This window comes from Plutella xylostella, chromosome 29 (genome assembly GCF_932276165.1).
Source record: "Plutella xylostella chromosome 29, ilPluXylo3.1, whole genome shotgun sequence".
Classification (NCBI taxonomy): Eukaryota; Metazoa; Arthropoda; class Insecta; order Lepidoptera; family Plutellidae; genus Plutella; species Plutella xylostella.
Window position 1 is genome coordinate 3,711,076 of NC_064009.1, and position 16,471 is coordinate 3,727,546.

The following is a 16,471-nucleotide window of genomic DNA, read 5'->3' on the forward strand; positions in this document are numbered from 1 at the left end:
ACAACGATAAAGTACCGTTACACTGACAAATTAAATTAAATAAACTATAAATTGCAATATTAATGTGCAATGTTTAGAACTGAATGCACAGTTTTCTACCAGACTAACTCTACCTCTAAGCATAATTTACATCACAATAATTAGCTACACATAGCAGTCTTTAAAAAACCTAACGAACGAATTTAATTAGCTCTACATTATTAAGATTGCTTACGTTAATATTACAGATATTTTCCTAAAATAACATCATTGACTAGAACCGATTACATACATACAGAAAGCGAGTATATTTACATAGTGACAGTGTTCCGGTTGAGATTCTTGTTAGGTCCTAGACTGAGGTCGTTGGGCACTAGGTCGTGCAGCACGGTGTCGGATGCTCTAAAGATGCTGCTGGCAATGCGACTGGCGAGCCGCTCCGACTCCCTGAGGTCATCATCCTTGGACGAGTGCGACGTCAGGTCGATCTCAGTGTCACTGTCAGAGACATCACTGGCTTCCTTGTACGGCCGTTGAGGCTTGAAGGCCAAGTCTTGCGGCTGTTCTGAATCCTGGGCGCAAGGGCAGTTGCTCTTCTGCGTTATTCTGAGATCCGTCGGCACGTTTTCATTGCTCTCCACGTGTTGTTGATGCATCATCATGGGTTGGAAGGCGAAGGGTTGCTGGAGCATTCTGGAGTCTTCGCCGTATGGCGGCATTTGTGGGGGCATTTCGTGGCCAGGCGGAGGCAGGGGGGGCAGAGTCTCCTGCATGGGGTGGTTCATGTATGAGTCCTGAGGGTGTGGGGACTTGATCTCGGGCCTGTCCGTGGCAGGCGGCGGCTCGGGGGATTCCTTGCCGCTCGGGGAGTCTCCTCCTTCGGGTGAAGAGTCAGGTGGCTTCGTGTGACCTGTCGAATTCAGAGGTTAAAATAGTTTATCAGATTTTGTCTAGATCTGCCTAAAATAATAAAATTAGTAGACACGCTTGAATGTAGGATGAAGGTACTCCACCGACCGGACTAGCAGCGACCTTAGCGTGGCGGTTGAATGAACAAGGCAAGGAATACAATACTGTTGTAAAGCTTCTTAAGCGAAGCCTGTGTATAGTTGTAGAAAAATATGCTGATAGGAGGCTGAAGTGTAGCATAGTTTTTTTACAGTAAGTCATAGTAAACGCTATTATATATTGCTTCCATAATACTGTAGGTGGCTACCGGCACCGATAAAATACTATCGACTGGCACATAATATTTTGCGCGGAACCACTGATAAGCGAGTATCCTATTCCATATCATATCGATCGGCGATGGTAGAAAGATTTGTGGTTGGTAAGTACCTACCATTACAGATAGTATGGGAAGTTAATTGCGTAGGGGGAACAAAAGGATCCACCTTGAGCGACTGTTACGTTACTGTAGGTACTTTTTATGACGTAGGAATCGTAGGATGCAAAATCATGATTGCCCAATCCTTTGACCACGGCAACAAGCTGCAGAACTGCTAGCAAGTTGTGCACATCAAGAAAGGACCAAAGTTTTGAATCGAGCGACATCAAAAGCGAGCGCGACGAAGAACCTTTATCACGTCTTGACTCGCGCAGAGAGTATAGCTTCAGTTTTTTCAATCACCCTAGTAAAGAATCAGTAGCCCTCACCTGGCATGGACAACGGCGGGGTGCCCAGGCCGAGGCAGCGCATGCGCCACGCGTCCTGCAGCAGCTGGAGCCGCGCCTGCTTGCGCCACTTGGCACGCCGGTTCTGGAACCACACCTGGTGACAACGAGGAGCGATGTGAATGAAGAAGCAATACCTAGGGACTAGGTCTAAAACCCTTCCTTCATTGGAAGGAGACCCGTGCCCCAGCAGTGGGGACGTGATGGAGCGTGACGATGATGATGACGTGTGACCTAGTCACAGACAGGTATAGAAGGCACCTGTTTTGAACGGATTATAAGTGATCTATCAATTAAGGCCTTGTAGGGTGATTCAGTTATGAAATTCCGTTTTTTTACACAAACTAAAGCAAACATGAGATTGACTGACGATGGCATTAGATGAGGTCTTTATGAGGCCCGAAGGTGACAGTTCAGAACCCTAATAAGGGACTCATAGCTAAGGGAAAGGGCGAGTAGATGGCAAGGGGATAACGCTTCGAAAAACTTTACATGAAAATGTATGAAAATGGCAGTAGTATGCTTATGCTACCCGCCAGTTTATTAGGTACTACATATTATTATTTATGTAACTCAATCTGAAAGACATGATTTGTCTTTGACGATCTTTCCAATATCTATATCTCAGAAAAACATCGTTACAAAAAAACATTTTGGTAAACGTTTGATTTCCAAGATGTGTTAAATCAGTCGGTAAACTTTCTACACACTCAATTTCTTCAAAATTGTCTCAGCCGTTTTCGCGTAAAAGACTGTTGTTTGTTAGCGCATCCATCCATCCGTGTAACTTACACACTTTCCCGTTTAGGATTTTGTAGATTTAGTAAATATGGTAGAATTTCTACCCATAGTCTCGTAGGTTCCACACAAAAGTTATCTTGAAGAAATCGCTAAGCGGTAAGACCATCGCGCCGTTTGCCTGTATACCTAATACCATAGACTAATTAGTCTATGCTAATACTTATAAGTTTTGTAACTGTGTCCTGTTTGTACTGTTTTTTGTATTAATAAATTAATATAATTATCTACATAATTATCAGAAGCTAAATGAGAATGAGGTAACGCGCTCAAATAATAACGTTTCAAAATAACTGAATAGAACTCTACCACACGGATCCACATTTTGAAAACCTAAGTACTAATTTCATAAATGCTAAAGTTTGTTCCCGTCAAAACGACTGAACCGATATCAATGAAATTTGGTATGGAGTTAGCTGACAACATGGATTAACACATAGGCTATTTTATTTTATCCCGGAATTCCCACGGGAAAGCTTTTTTTAAGGCGAAGCGAAGCTCGCGGGAACAGCTAGTAATTACATAAATGCAAGTATATTTTACAGAAGTTACCACCAGAATTAATTAAGTCCGTTAATTTCCGAAACTGCTAGCTAAATCGCTCGCAATCGCAATGCTATTTTTTTAGAACCTACCTTCTAATACGGTATAGATTCTATAGGTATAGAGTCTATAAATTAATTTAAATGACACAAGTTAATAAAAATGCCGTTTCTTACGGAAATGGATTAATTGTAACTTATATGTAGGTTAGAGATATTGATATAATTATATAGAGATGGGCCTCGTAACAGACACAATAAAAACTGGAAAATTTATGATGAATAGGTAATAACTATTACACCAGCACCACGAAAATGACATTGATTGATACGATCGAGACACGATTGACGAACGGTTTTTGAAAGATAGACGGACAAAAGCAGCCAACATTCGTACCCAACAACGCGGACACGGGGTACCCTCTACTCAATAATACCCTGCAATACCCTCCCAACGGCTTTCTTATTAAGCATTTTACTATGTAACTCTATTACCATGTAAAAGCTCTAAGCTTTGAGTGTGTCTGTCAACCACTATCGTTTTATCCATAACTAGTAAGTACTTCAAAAGGTAATTTTCCTACTTCTACGGACCTTTAAAAAATTACTATAGTTTTACCTAAAAATCGCTGAAAATGTCGCTTAGTAACTTATAACATAGCAAAGTAATTAAGGTACATAAGACACATACATAAATAAGTGCCTAATAAAAACATATCTATTTCTAAATTATTATAAGGCTACATAACACTATTTCAGCCGGAAATAACCGCGGCTAACATTCCTGGTCCGATAAAAATGCACGGTAAGTGTCTAAAACGGCACTGGTCTGTTTTGCCATTCTAATAATATAATTTTTAAGAATTAAGATATACTCGTTTTAAATGTTATTCAAAACTAACTTCGCCCTAAAAGGCTTTTCCGTAGGGAAACCCATACGGAAATGTGTGATAAAAAGTACCTACATAAAACCGTCCTCTTAAATAACTCTATTTATAAAAAGACACAAAGATCTAAGCATAGTAGTTGGTCTGAGATAGGTATGTACATAGGTCATGTCATATATAATTCAAAAACTTACTGATCCAATCGATAGAAAATGTTATAGATAGACCGGAAAAATTAAGGCAAGTGGCCGGTAAATGTAAGTGGTTGATGAACGACGAGGATCGACAGAGTGTTGCGGCGCTTACTATAAAAGAAGCTCCTTGCCTATGTCCAGCAAAAGAAGATTGTTTTCTTATACTAGCAATGAGGAGCATGGAAGTAGCCTCCTCAAATAAAGTATCACTACTATCACTGTACCTTGCATACCTCCGACACACCAGCGACTGCCACTAACTTGACTGGCCGATCCTTTCACCACGGTCACAAACCCTATTCCAGCCAGTGTTTGTCACCGATACTACAACCAGATCTAAGCACATACAAAAGCCACCGACCTGCACCCGCGCCTCAGAGAGACTGATCCTCAGCGCCACCTCCTCTCTCAGGAACACGTCGGGGTAGTGCGTCTTCTGGAACAGGGACTCCAGCTCGCTGAGCTGCTGAGGAGTGAAGGTGGTCCGGTTCCGCCGCTGCCGCCGCCGACCGAACATGTACTCGGTCAACAAGTCGCCCGGCAGAGGAGACAGATACGGACCCGCCATTTTGAAATACGGATACGTTTGAAAATTTCCGAACTACTGCGTAAACATTGTTGGTGGTTTCGATTGATGACGGTCTATGTTGCAGTTGCAAGAACAAGTGACGACTGCTCGAATTCGCGAATTTCTCGACGAGAAAACCCCCCGAGCTCCACCCCTTGCAATAAAATCGAGCGTTCTGATTGGCCGCGCCGGCCGAGGGTTGGAAATCGCGGCCAATCGCAGCCGGTTTCGGGGTTGTATTTGATAGGTGTAGATTGAGTTATGGTAGATTTGTAAATATATTTCGTATAAATGTGGTTAAATCAGTCGCGGGCCCGTTAATGAGATCCTGAACAATGGGTGCCGAGCTGGCGACTAACTAGCTTTTACGTAGCTTGTGCTCTCTACATTTGACATTTTGTGCCTTTAAAAATAATGCAAAAATGTTACTAATTTGATGATCACATTTTAGACATTTACTACATACTTAGTTCCTTAATTAATTTTCATGACCCAATATAACGAGGAAACAGATTCAGATATAGGTTACCTAGATACAAATTTGAAATAATTTGGCATGAGAAATACTGTTTTTCCACATTTATTATTAATTAATTACACAAAGGTGCTAGGCAACAGAACTGCCACTGCCATAAAACCATAAAAATATTACCTACGGACTTCAAAGTTGATTAAGTACTTTAAATTTATATTACTGGACTACGGCTTACCGCATTAAGTATACTCCGAATAAAATTTAGGTGATCCGAAACAAACTAGAAAAAGTCCGACCTTGCGATTATCTGAAAGTTTCAGGAAAACTAACGTTGAGGATAAGAGGACAGAGTTCTAATACCTACGTATTTAGACGTATTAGTACTGAGACTACCAATAGGTACAGGTACTACTTAGTTTTTATTCTGTGCTATAGGTACCTTTTTGTATGCTGCTTTATCAATAAATTACACAAAGAAAAATACGTACCTAACCTACTCATGTTTTAGCAAATTATTTGTTAGGTAATTAATTTATGATAATAGTGATAATACTAATGGTGATAAAAGTAACATTAATCACGGCTAGTAAACGCTAACAAATTGTAGCAGATAAGCGGAAGCTGCGATTATGAGGAGCAAATGAACGCCGCCCGCCCGCCCACCGGCGCCGGCGCCGTAGGGCTGCCACAAGAGATAATTTTTTAAATAGATAAAAATGTCATTGCTGCATCTGTGGTCCTGTCTTCGAACCCCAGGTGGAACTGTTAATTTGCCGTTCTAAATTATGGTTCCAAGTTTGGTTGGGTGGGACATAGAAGGCTGATCACCTGATGTCCGAAACAATCGAATGTCCGATCGAATCGCAAGCATGAAACTTATGTATGTACTTTAGGCGGGTGGCGCAATCTCACACTGCACCTACTAATATCTTTTGAAAACTGCTACTTACAAGTGTGTCATTTTATACTTCATCAATAATTCAGTCCATTGCCTCAGTCATCAATTAGGTACGCCGTTTTGCAGTGTCTTTGAAGGACAAGTATTTTAGCTTTGTTACACCAATAATAGCTGTTCCCGCGAGCTTCGCTTCGCCTTTAAAAGTTTTCCCGTGGGAATTCCGGAATAAAAAGTAGCCTATGTTCTTTCTCAGGGTCTAGACCATATGTATACCTTTCATTCAAATCCGTTCAGTAGTTTTGGCGTGAAAGAGTAACAGACAGACAGGCACATTTACTTTACTTTACTTTCGCATTTAGGTATAATATTAGGTAGGATTATTTGTGCCAACTGCCAGCCCTGCCGGCTCGGGGGCGGGCTGCCACAGCGGCGCTAAACGAGTTTCCGCAAACATTTTAATGAATAACACCTCCCCCTCCACCCCTCGCCCTACCCGACCCCCGCGCCTCACCCCCGCTAGCCTAATTAAACATTCGAGACATATTGTTTCATTTACTTAACTACGCCGCAGTTCCGTACATGAGCAAAATGCGGTTTAATAATTGCAGAAAATAGTAAGTTCATTTTTATGGAGCATTTCGATATTTTAATGTTTATTGGCTTCCATCGACATTTACGCTAACACAAAATGTACCCCCTTGGATGCAGTTAATTAAAAATGACTATAACTTCCCTATTCTTCGGTTTGGCGTTTATTTGAACTTGTTTATGTACTTACAAACTCATTCAACTTTTTGTAGTCGATGCGATTTCTTTCATACATTAGGTAGGTACAAGTACCTATACTATTCAGTACCTATGTATTCTTTTTTAAAATAATCTAAAATATATCAATAAGGAATCACAAATGAAATCGAACCTACCTGATAGTTAACAAGAGAAATGACAATGAAACTGACGAAATAACATGATCATCAAGCAATCAGCTTGATGCGTTGTTTTGTGCCGCGGCCGGCCCGCGCCTCAATTAGTTAATTATTTTTTCCAACGTTGGAAAAGCAGTTGTGAGACTCCCCTATCTCGCCAGGGTTGTCATTAAACCGGTTGAACAACGCTTATCTTGATGTTAATCTGCTTTGCATGGATGGAACAAGTGCCAAGGTCGACAAACTTTGAAGGGTTGAAGGGTGACGGACTTCTCATGTGGACCCTCTATTGTATACAAAAATTTGAATAACCGAATGTCCAATTTTGTATTCTAGTGGTAAGGTAAGGTGCCTTAATAGTTTTAACCTTTCTCTCTCTAGTTCCCGACACAACACTAATTTACTATCAAAAAAATTACATCCAATTCTGGACATAGGACTCCCGCAATAGTCACTCCTCTGAATTACACATCCAGCCACTACCGGGCTTATCGGCTACCCGACTAAGATCATAGGTATAACAAAAAATATTGAGCAGAGCCATCAGAACTGTTTGATGCTCATTTGATTGATGTTTTGGGTCAAATAAATGTTTTATTCAATATTAGCCCTCACTGGTCACTAGTTTGTAACTGTATATTGTTGAAAGAAAATAAACTACCTATTTATATTTCTAATAGTTGAGTAGTGAGAACACCTGTGTAGCAGCCCTAGTAAGTTAACAGAGTTACGGCGCTGGCGGACAATGCGCCTCCCCACCGCTGTAATTAGCTGCAGATTAACTCGTTTACTTCCACTTTTATATTTTTATGTGTATGTGGCAGTTTACATAGAGTTGCAGTTGGTATGAGATTAATTGAAATAGAGATTTAGAATTTAGAGTCGAATGCGTATTTACTGAACAGCATGGCGGTATCCAATGTTGTTTTTTACGTTATTGAACGGCTAGATAACTGTAATGTAATTACTACTGCTTGGACATTGCGATGCAGGAAAGGAGTCTCCTCGAGCCTCGTATTCATCAACTCATGGTAGTTCAAAATTTCCGTAATGCCACCCTGTATAAAGGATTACCTACGAAAATACTGAAGTTTTCCTAGAATAGTCTGAAAAGATCTTAAAACATTTCACCAACAATAATACCTGGGATACTCCGTACATTTTCAATCCTAATGCGAGCTAAAACATAAAAGCTTGTGCCTAGAACCTAAACAAATAGGGGAAGAGACATTCATTAATCAAAGCACGTTAGGCATTCTTGCACATCCGGGAAAATATAAGTATACGACTTTAATACCCAAAGCTTTGTGAGTCGAATGCGTCGCTTCCTCGCTTTGTCTCTACTCATTCGTTTTGTTTTAACACCCCCTTTTAAGTTTCATACGTTCATGCGCCTCCTTCCGGTAGAGGCTCTTGCACATTGGCGAAGGAACTTAAAATATTATGAATTGCAAGGGATATAGGTAGGTTCTTAAATGGGACGAATGACCTCGAAAATGAATAATTATCATAAGTTCCGTAGAATTAATACGCGATGTCAAATAAACAAGAATATTTTACCACTACGCTAATCTATAGTCGTCGAAATATAATAGGCCCGTTTGGACAGCTCCAAAATGTATAGGATGACAGCTGGTGTCAAACCTAAATCATGAAAAATCTAAACAATAAGTAACTTTTGGTGCTTTAAAAGTTCTTTTTTCGTTCGGCCGTTACATAATAAGCCAGATTATGTGTCTTTTTATATATTTCATCAAGTAAATCAAGAGTAGGTAAATAGCAAATTTGTGTAGCTGTCCAAACGGGCCTATTATATTTCGACGACTATAGTTGCTCTGGTCCAGAGGAATGCTTAAGACCTGTTATAGCATATTGCACATCAAGAAACGGTGACCCACGATCTGTTTTAACATGATATTATGATCTATTATTGAAAATTACATGATCTAGAACTAATTGAAACAAGTACTTTATCCTCGACATAATATTATTATTTCTCACTGCCTTAAACCTAGCTATTCAGCGCGGCAATGCAGCCAAAGGTTCATCCTTTCTTTATGCACACTGTGCCATCATAGTCTTCTTTATCATCCTCAGTCACCCCAGTGTGCAGGCACCTGAAGCCTCCGCTTGATATATTTATGATTAAGCAGCGGGCCCAAAGCGCGACATTGTCTCTGCAGCCCTCTGTGGCGCGTCGTCCGTCTTTCACACCAGTTCCCCCCCTTTCTTTGCAGGCACGAGATTTTTTTAATTATGATGTTGAGCCTTTTTGTCTTGCTGCTGCACGGCTGACGGAGCCTTGGAGTCGACGGCTGGCGTTGAGAAGTGTACCGAATTATCTGTCTCCAAGTCTTTTCTAAAGTAACTTACGTAATCGTCGATATAATAAACCTATTAGTAAAGTTAACATAAATACATGTAAGTACAGAAGTGTGCATACATTAAATATAGGTGGCATCAAATTAAACAAAGCCTACCATTACCATATCATTACCCTATAACAGACATGCACAGTAAAACCAAACTCCTTTATAAATTCCCAAGCTGAAACATCAAAATGCAGCAACAAAACCAACCTCATCCAGCGAAGCCGCCGAGGCTCACGGAACTTCTGATTATGTAGAGGAATTAATTTTCAGACGCGACGAAACTGTTCCGGACCCCCCGGGTGTGGGAGGGGGAGGGGTGATGAAACAAAACTACCTCGTCAACCCCCACCTGAACGTAATAACCGGGGAACTGTAAATCAGTTTGCGGAGCGCTGCTTTGTGGCGGCTGCGTCTTCAATGCAGCTCCAGGCGTATTGCACGAGCTTGCTTATGATATTGACTGCAAAATGTAAGTTCTTCAAACTTATATTTCTGACTTGTACAGGGGATTTATTTAAAAAGACTCATATTTTCGCTCCAGTAACTCTACCTAACCATTAACAAAAGTCCTCGCTGTATTCCATTACTCAACTTCTGTTTTTCTTGATGTCCTCAGGTGTGAAATTGACAGTAATAATCATCAGTATGTTTTTTTACCGGTTTCAAAAAGATTCAAGGACTGTATTTGCAAATTATATCTACCTACCGTCAAACACGATAGTGACAAACCCTAAAAGACACCCCGTGTCATAATTACTTAGCTTAAAAATTAGAATTACAGGATGATCATTCTAAACGCCCGGGTTCCTCCGCATGGCTCTAATGTTTTAAGGTGCTTATTGGTCTACGCAGCGAGACACCCCTCTTGTCTTTGTACACGCTTTCAACATGCTATTAATATGAAAACAATTTGTCCCTTGCGTGTTGCTGCGAACGTACAGTTATTGACACGCAAATTAGGGTATTTTGTAATGGGAGAACTCGGGAGTAGATTTGTATAAGCACATAAGTAATTATGCATTTACTTTCGGGTCTTGGCGGTGCCAAAACAACATTTTTTCCAATAATATACTTAATTTGCGCTGAACAGTACACACCAATTGGACCAATGGCACTGCCTTAAATAATATGAAGCTGAATTGTATACAGTGTATCTTTAAAATAACAAACACACAGGTATTTTACCTACTGAACTAGAAATGACATTTATTATGGTTAAAATAAGCATCACTAAGTTCTTATACTACCTTCTTATCTAAAAGCTAAATAAAATTCTTCCAAACACTTTTTACGCACGTGTGTCCCTATTTCCTTGGCGGCCAGTGTACGGTAAGCGATCCCCAAAGAGTATGCATATGCGCTGCAATCACCGATTGCTCCCATTGTGAGGCACAGATTAAAATTTTAGGGTTCACCCGCTAATGTGATTGCAGTTCTTTTCTCCACCGATCTGTTAACTCGGTGTGGCCAGTCGTTGATGTACACTACCATTTTGTAAGGTAAATTCATATTTAGAGTAACGAAATAAGTATGATGGATGTTATGTTTAGTCTGAAAGTAATATAATTATTCTTTAAAACAATAGCATCAGACATTGACCTAATGTACTGACTCTAATACACTAAAGAGCAATGAAAACGTTCCCTCTGTAATTGCGAACCATAATAATATGTGACCGAAACTTTTTCATTGCTCGTGAGTTTAATTAAAATGACTGATTGAAGTCGGGTAAAGAGATAGCGTTATTACTTCATAGAAAACAGAATAAAATTATTTTGTAAAAGCTTACATGCTGTGCATTGTGCATTCTAGTGTTTGCTAGTCTGGCAACACAGATCCACGGCAGCATCCACCGAGGATATGATTAGTTCGAGCATGACTCCGCTATAGGGGCGGTGTGTTATTTTAATCAAATACTACATTTGATTCCAGACAACTTTCAATGAACATCTTAGTCGTACTAGGGTAGGAGAATAATTGGATTTTTAAATTAAAGCTCTATCTGAATAGCTAAAAAACAATAAGACATACCGTTTTATTTGGCCATTCTAACCAAAGTTATTCTAACAAAAGGTATAATTTTATCCAATTATGGATCTAAAGAAAAGTTAATACACTTACCCAACATCCTGAGAAAAACAAAAACTTCTTAAATATATTCGCGATACGCGAAAATACTTTGAAGCACATACCAACAGATTAAATATAAATTAATTAATATAATAGTTACTTGCGAAAATTAATAAATAGTAAAGTAACCTATTTACCTAATTACTAATGCAGACTTTCATAATAAATAACGAATATACATGCTCTGAATGGGCCCAGATCTCATTTGGCATAAAACCCGTGGGAATCCGTATTGAATGATACTTATTCGATATCATTGAGTTGGAGCTCGCTTTAGCGGGTTATTCATTCGATATTTTGATGTAAATAAATGTTGTATTCAATATTGAATATTAATGTATTCAGCGGCGCCGCCGGGCCGTGATTTTCATTTTGTAATTTTTACCGAGTGCGCATTTGCGAAGCCGGCCACTCTCAAAGTAAAGCAGAACTGTTCATACACTCGCGAGCAATGAAAAAGTTCCACACACTTGGTAAGTTGCTCGCGACTCTCGCGAGTGCATTATACATAGTTAAACATCACAAAAAAGAACAATATAAATAATAAGTCAATAATTTTAATATACAATAAACACACATGTCAAAAAAAGTTACATAAATACACATAAATATGAGTTTACTGTCAAGTAGTTAAATTTAGTTTTTTTTTTCTCTAGTAATACGTGGGTTAATAAAAATAAATAGAATCGCATAATGGAAGATAAGTAGAAAAGAAAAAAAAAACACTTTTTTCTGAAGCCTACGCGTGCTACGACGCTACGCCAGCTACGAAATAAACTGCTACGCCGCGCCGTAGTGTAACGAATTCTCATACAAAAGACTTCAACGCCAAATATTTCTTAGGAATCCGTTTTAAATTATCTTCAGCCTAGAATTAAACTTTGAGAATCTCAGTCTAGAGAGTTCATATTGTTTGCTTCATATAATTTTGTAGGATCCGCGGGATGGTGGGGGGAGGGAAATGAAAACTCCAATACTCAGCGTCAGACAGTTAAATGTTCTCTCAAACAACGCTCGCACAAAAGAAACACATTTACGTAATATATTTCATTCATTTACCTTTCTCTGACGAAGGAAAATCCGCTAACAAAGAGAAGTTGAATAAATCACGGTAAGAAAAGATGATTATGTTATTTTAGTACCTATCTTAAATTATGTACCTGTGTCTTCTGTTACATTACTTGTCACGATCATATTATATTATACCTACATACGTAGTACGTACGTGATGATACAAGCCACCGGACACAGGAGAGGAGATGGTCTAAAACAGGTTCCCTACTAGTTTTCGAACCTCTGTAACTAGAATTGTAGTATAACAAAATCCAAATATTTACGTTCAGCGAATTACGTATAGCGAAACTCAACTGTACCTATACAGTAGAATCTCATTGTGGTAGCATCAGTATATTAACTCAAGTTGTCAACTTCCCGGCTATTGTGCGGCCAACTTCGCTCAACTTCGCTTAGACTCGCTCGCAGTCGCTTCGTAACGTTACTTTGTTAAGGGGACGGCATTGGCGATATTTTAATTACAACTTTAGGGTATGGGTTTCTGTTTTCACGGTTAATATTTTTTTTAACTTTGCTTATTATATATTTTTTCACGACACCGCGCACCGGCTTGAAAAATATTTCTTAAAAATCTTAATAGTTTATAATAATTATGCTGCTCTTGTGTTACTGAAAACACACATTTTTTTAGCTCTGACGAAACTTTTACACGGATTGGATCTCAGAATCTTCTCAATGATCAAGTTTAAAGAAGTATTTTATTTGTGTAAAAAATATATTATATAGCGCGGTTAAGGAGTGTTTAGAGGTATTTGCAGTCTTACTTTCGAATTATTGCAGCTTCCCCTTAACCCCAGTCCTGTGTGCCGGAGCGGTGCTTTATGGAATTGCCATTACAGTTCTCCCATATTAATAATGCGCATGCAAATCTTCGCAAACTGTCGTATTCCCGGAAACACCCGAATCATTGAATCGTAAGAGCACTTGCATTTTGATCCTTGTTCGAAAGAAATAGTAGTCAATATCATGTGACACATAATCGAAAACAATTTGGGCGGTCGGTGGCTGTCACCGATCAGTCAAGGGTCTCAAGGTCAAGATCAGTATTACTTTTGTGGAATTATAAAGAGCTGCAATTACTAGGAGTGAGCGTTCCAAAGACGCACCGTTTCAAAATACCGTTTTACTGCCTGGAACGGATGCACCGTTTTCCGATTCCGGTAAAAGAAGTCTCGTCATTAAACCCGTGCCAAGTAAGAGACGGTGCGCCATGAGACGGCGCGACGCGAGACGGCTGGCATTGGCGGCGCGACGCGCGACGGTAACGTTAAAGCACTAAACAGTCTAACACTACAATATGGTTCAGACGACGACACTGGCACTTGTTCGCAATCATAGAAAATAAATATGAACTTTATCTTGTATCAATAAAGATGGAAATTGCATGAAACAATAACCAGTGCCGGAAGACCGGTGTAACGCATCATTCAAATATAAACTTTATCTCTATAAAGATAAAGACGGATATTGAATTGCAAAAATCTGGCACTGGTTTGATAACAAGACGACGACACTGGCACCTGTCCACGTTCACGAGATAATGCCCTACATTTCGTATCCTAATATGAACTTTATGCTCATAACATTAAAATCAAACTTCATTTTCAAGACGAAGTACCTTTCGGCCTTTCGAAAATATTCATATCATCATATGAATTTGACCTTTACCTTAATCACAATAAAGATGTTAATGCCATGTTATTAAACAACCCGGCTCGTGTCTCACCTAGCGTCGCGTGTAGGGTTACCATTCGTCCAGATTTATTCGGATTCCTAGATTTTTTTACTATGGATTTTTTGGCTTAAATATCAAACAAGTCTAAAAATTTTATCGTCTTCTCATTCATCTAAAAACTTAGACAGATTCAAAATCTTCTTTAGAAATCATCGTATACGGTCAAACAATAAAATAAATATTATATAGCAAACAAACTACAAACCTAAAATTGTATCTTCGAAACAAAATTAGTTTCAAAATAATCAAACTTAGCGTTACCGTACCTAACTAATAATGGTTCATTCAAATGTCCGGCTTTTTGCCAGGACTTTCCAAATTTCTAAATGGTTATCCTAGTCGCGTTGTGCGTGCACGCACACAAACAAACTTATCTATTTCAAATTCTCTTGAACTTTATGTTAATGCAATAAAGACGGTAATGCAATGACAAAATAAGGCTTTTGCTAGAGAAAAAAATGCATATTATTTCGTGATGCGCGTGAGGATGCGGATGCCGGAAATGATATTTATTGTTAAATAGTTAAGGATTAGTTGCACTTGAGCTGCGTTTTGGAATAATAATAATTTATATGTTTTGTGTTTATGTGGGTAAATGAATTTTGAGGTTTTTTACTTATGATTGTTTGTTGTCAAGCGTCATTACATAAAAAATGTTTGGTGCGTATTGCGCGAATGCATAAATCTGCATATTATTATAATTCAGAATTGAACATTATGATTAATTAGTTAGTGTTATCTTCGCTAAGAGGGAATATCACCTACTGTCTTATGTTGGCAAACATATTTTATTCCTACCAAAAAGCACGGCTGTCATTGTTCCGAGATTTCGGCTGGCAGCATTTATCGATTTCGGAACGCAATCTACGGCGAGCGGAGACGGAAGTGACGTCACGCAACTGAACGCAGCGACAAGATGGGTGAACGAAGCCACTCTCTGTAATGGCGGTTTTGCTTTTTTTCTGCGGCAGCAAACAAAATTAGATATTGTGGGGAAAAGTGTTATTAACATTGGTTTTGATCAACGTGTTATCATTGTCAAAGCATTGTCGAGTTATTTGAGCAACGTAGAACTATCTGGACTGTGTTTATATTGGACTTGGACTCGCCTACTTTAATTTGCTCAACACTTATCATTGTATTGAGTTACCTATATTTATGTATACAGGGTGTAAGTATTTATTATCTAATAGTATAGCAGGTAAAATTACAACACCTCTTTTATGTCAGTTATTAAAAATAAAATTCACACCACAGTTACCACTTTGGTTTTGTGTTTACCCGCGCTCAGCGCCCGCTTGGCGCCAGCCATATAAAGAAAAAATAGACGAACAAAGCTAGCCAGTCATCAAACCAGTGCTACACGACACTGCTTTGGAAACAGGTTTTCGACACAGAAACACGAGACGACACTCGTTATCGAAAAATACAGAGACGACCCACTCCTAGCAATTACACATCGTTCTTGTTATTTTTTTCAAATGTGAATTTAATTTCAACTTTAATTATTTTTGACGATGCCATATTATGAGGCACATTTAAGAATAAAATATACGTCACATTGATAGACTTCACTTTGCCAATAAAGCCACACCCAAAAGACCAAGTTTGTAATTGTAATATTATTGTGAATGATCAGCGCTGTAAATACTTTTGAACTGAGATTTTAATGTAAACATTTTTATTAATGTGAAATAATCAGTGCTGTAAATACTTTTGAACTGTGATTTAAATTTTTTAATGTAAACCTGTATTTGAAATCCATTTCTCCTTATAATATAAATCTTGTGTTATTCAAACCTTCTTTCATCCATCTTTACATCAGCTTCAGTAAGACACTTGAAAAGTACCTACTGTAACATTTTCGAAGTAAATTTTAATATTAAGTATGTAATATTATGAATTATCGAATCAAATTTCGTTACTGATAAATCAATTATCTCTTTTAGCACCAATTACATAATTCTACTAAAATTTCATGAAGAAAATGCACTTAACCACTCTAAATACATAATAGTTTTCTAACGCTCGGGAATACGACCGTTGCCGAACAATGGCGAAGATTTCTATGTGCATTATCAATTTTGGGGAACTGTACATTGTTAGACGGATTATGCAGGCAGCCGGGAGAGAGGAACCTCGCTTATTCCATCAACCACCATTGTGCATGACGAAATTGTGTCCTCTTTGGAAAACTTGATGAGAAAATCACTTTCTGT

The 16,471-nt window shown here is 38.8% G+C and overlaps 1 protein-coding gene across 1 annotated transcript; it reads right to left on the minus strand.

The window, feature by feature from the left end:
- Window positions 1-146: 146 nt before the first annotated feature.
- Window positions 147-4,662, minus strand: LOC105396608 (retinal homeobox protein Rx). The gene is made up of 3 exons (XM_038119711.2): window positions 4,436-4,662; window positions 1,636-1,750; window positions 147-889 (listed from the first exon to the last, which is right to left on the minus strand). The coding sequence occupies exons 1-3, from the start codon at window positions 4,640-4,642 to the stop codon at window positions 291-293; spliced, it is 921 nt and encodes a 306-aa protein (XP_037975639.2). The 5' UTR covers window positions 4,643-4,662; the 3' UTR covers window positions 147-290.
- Window positions 4,663-16,471: the final 11,809 nt, after the last annotated feature.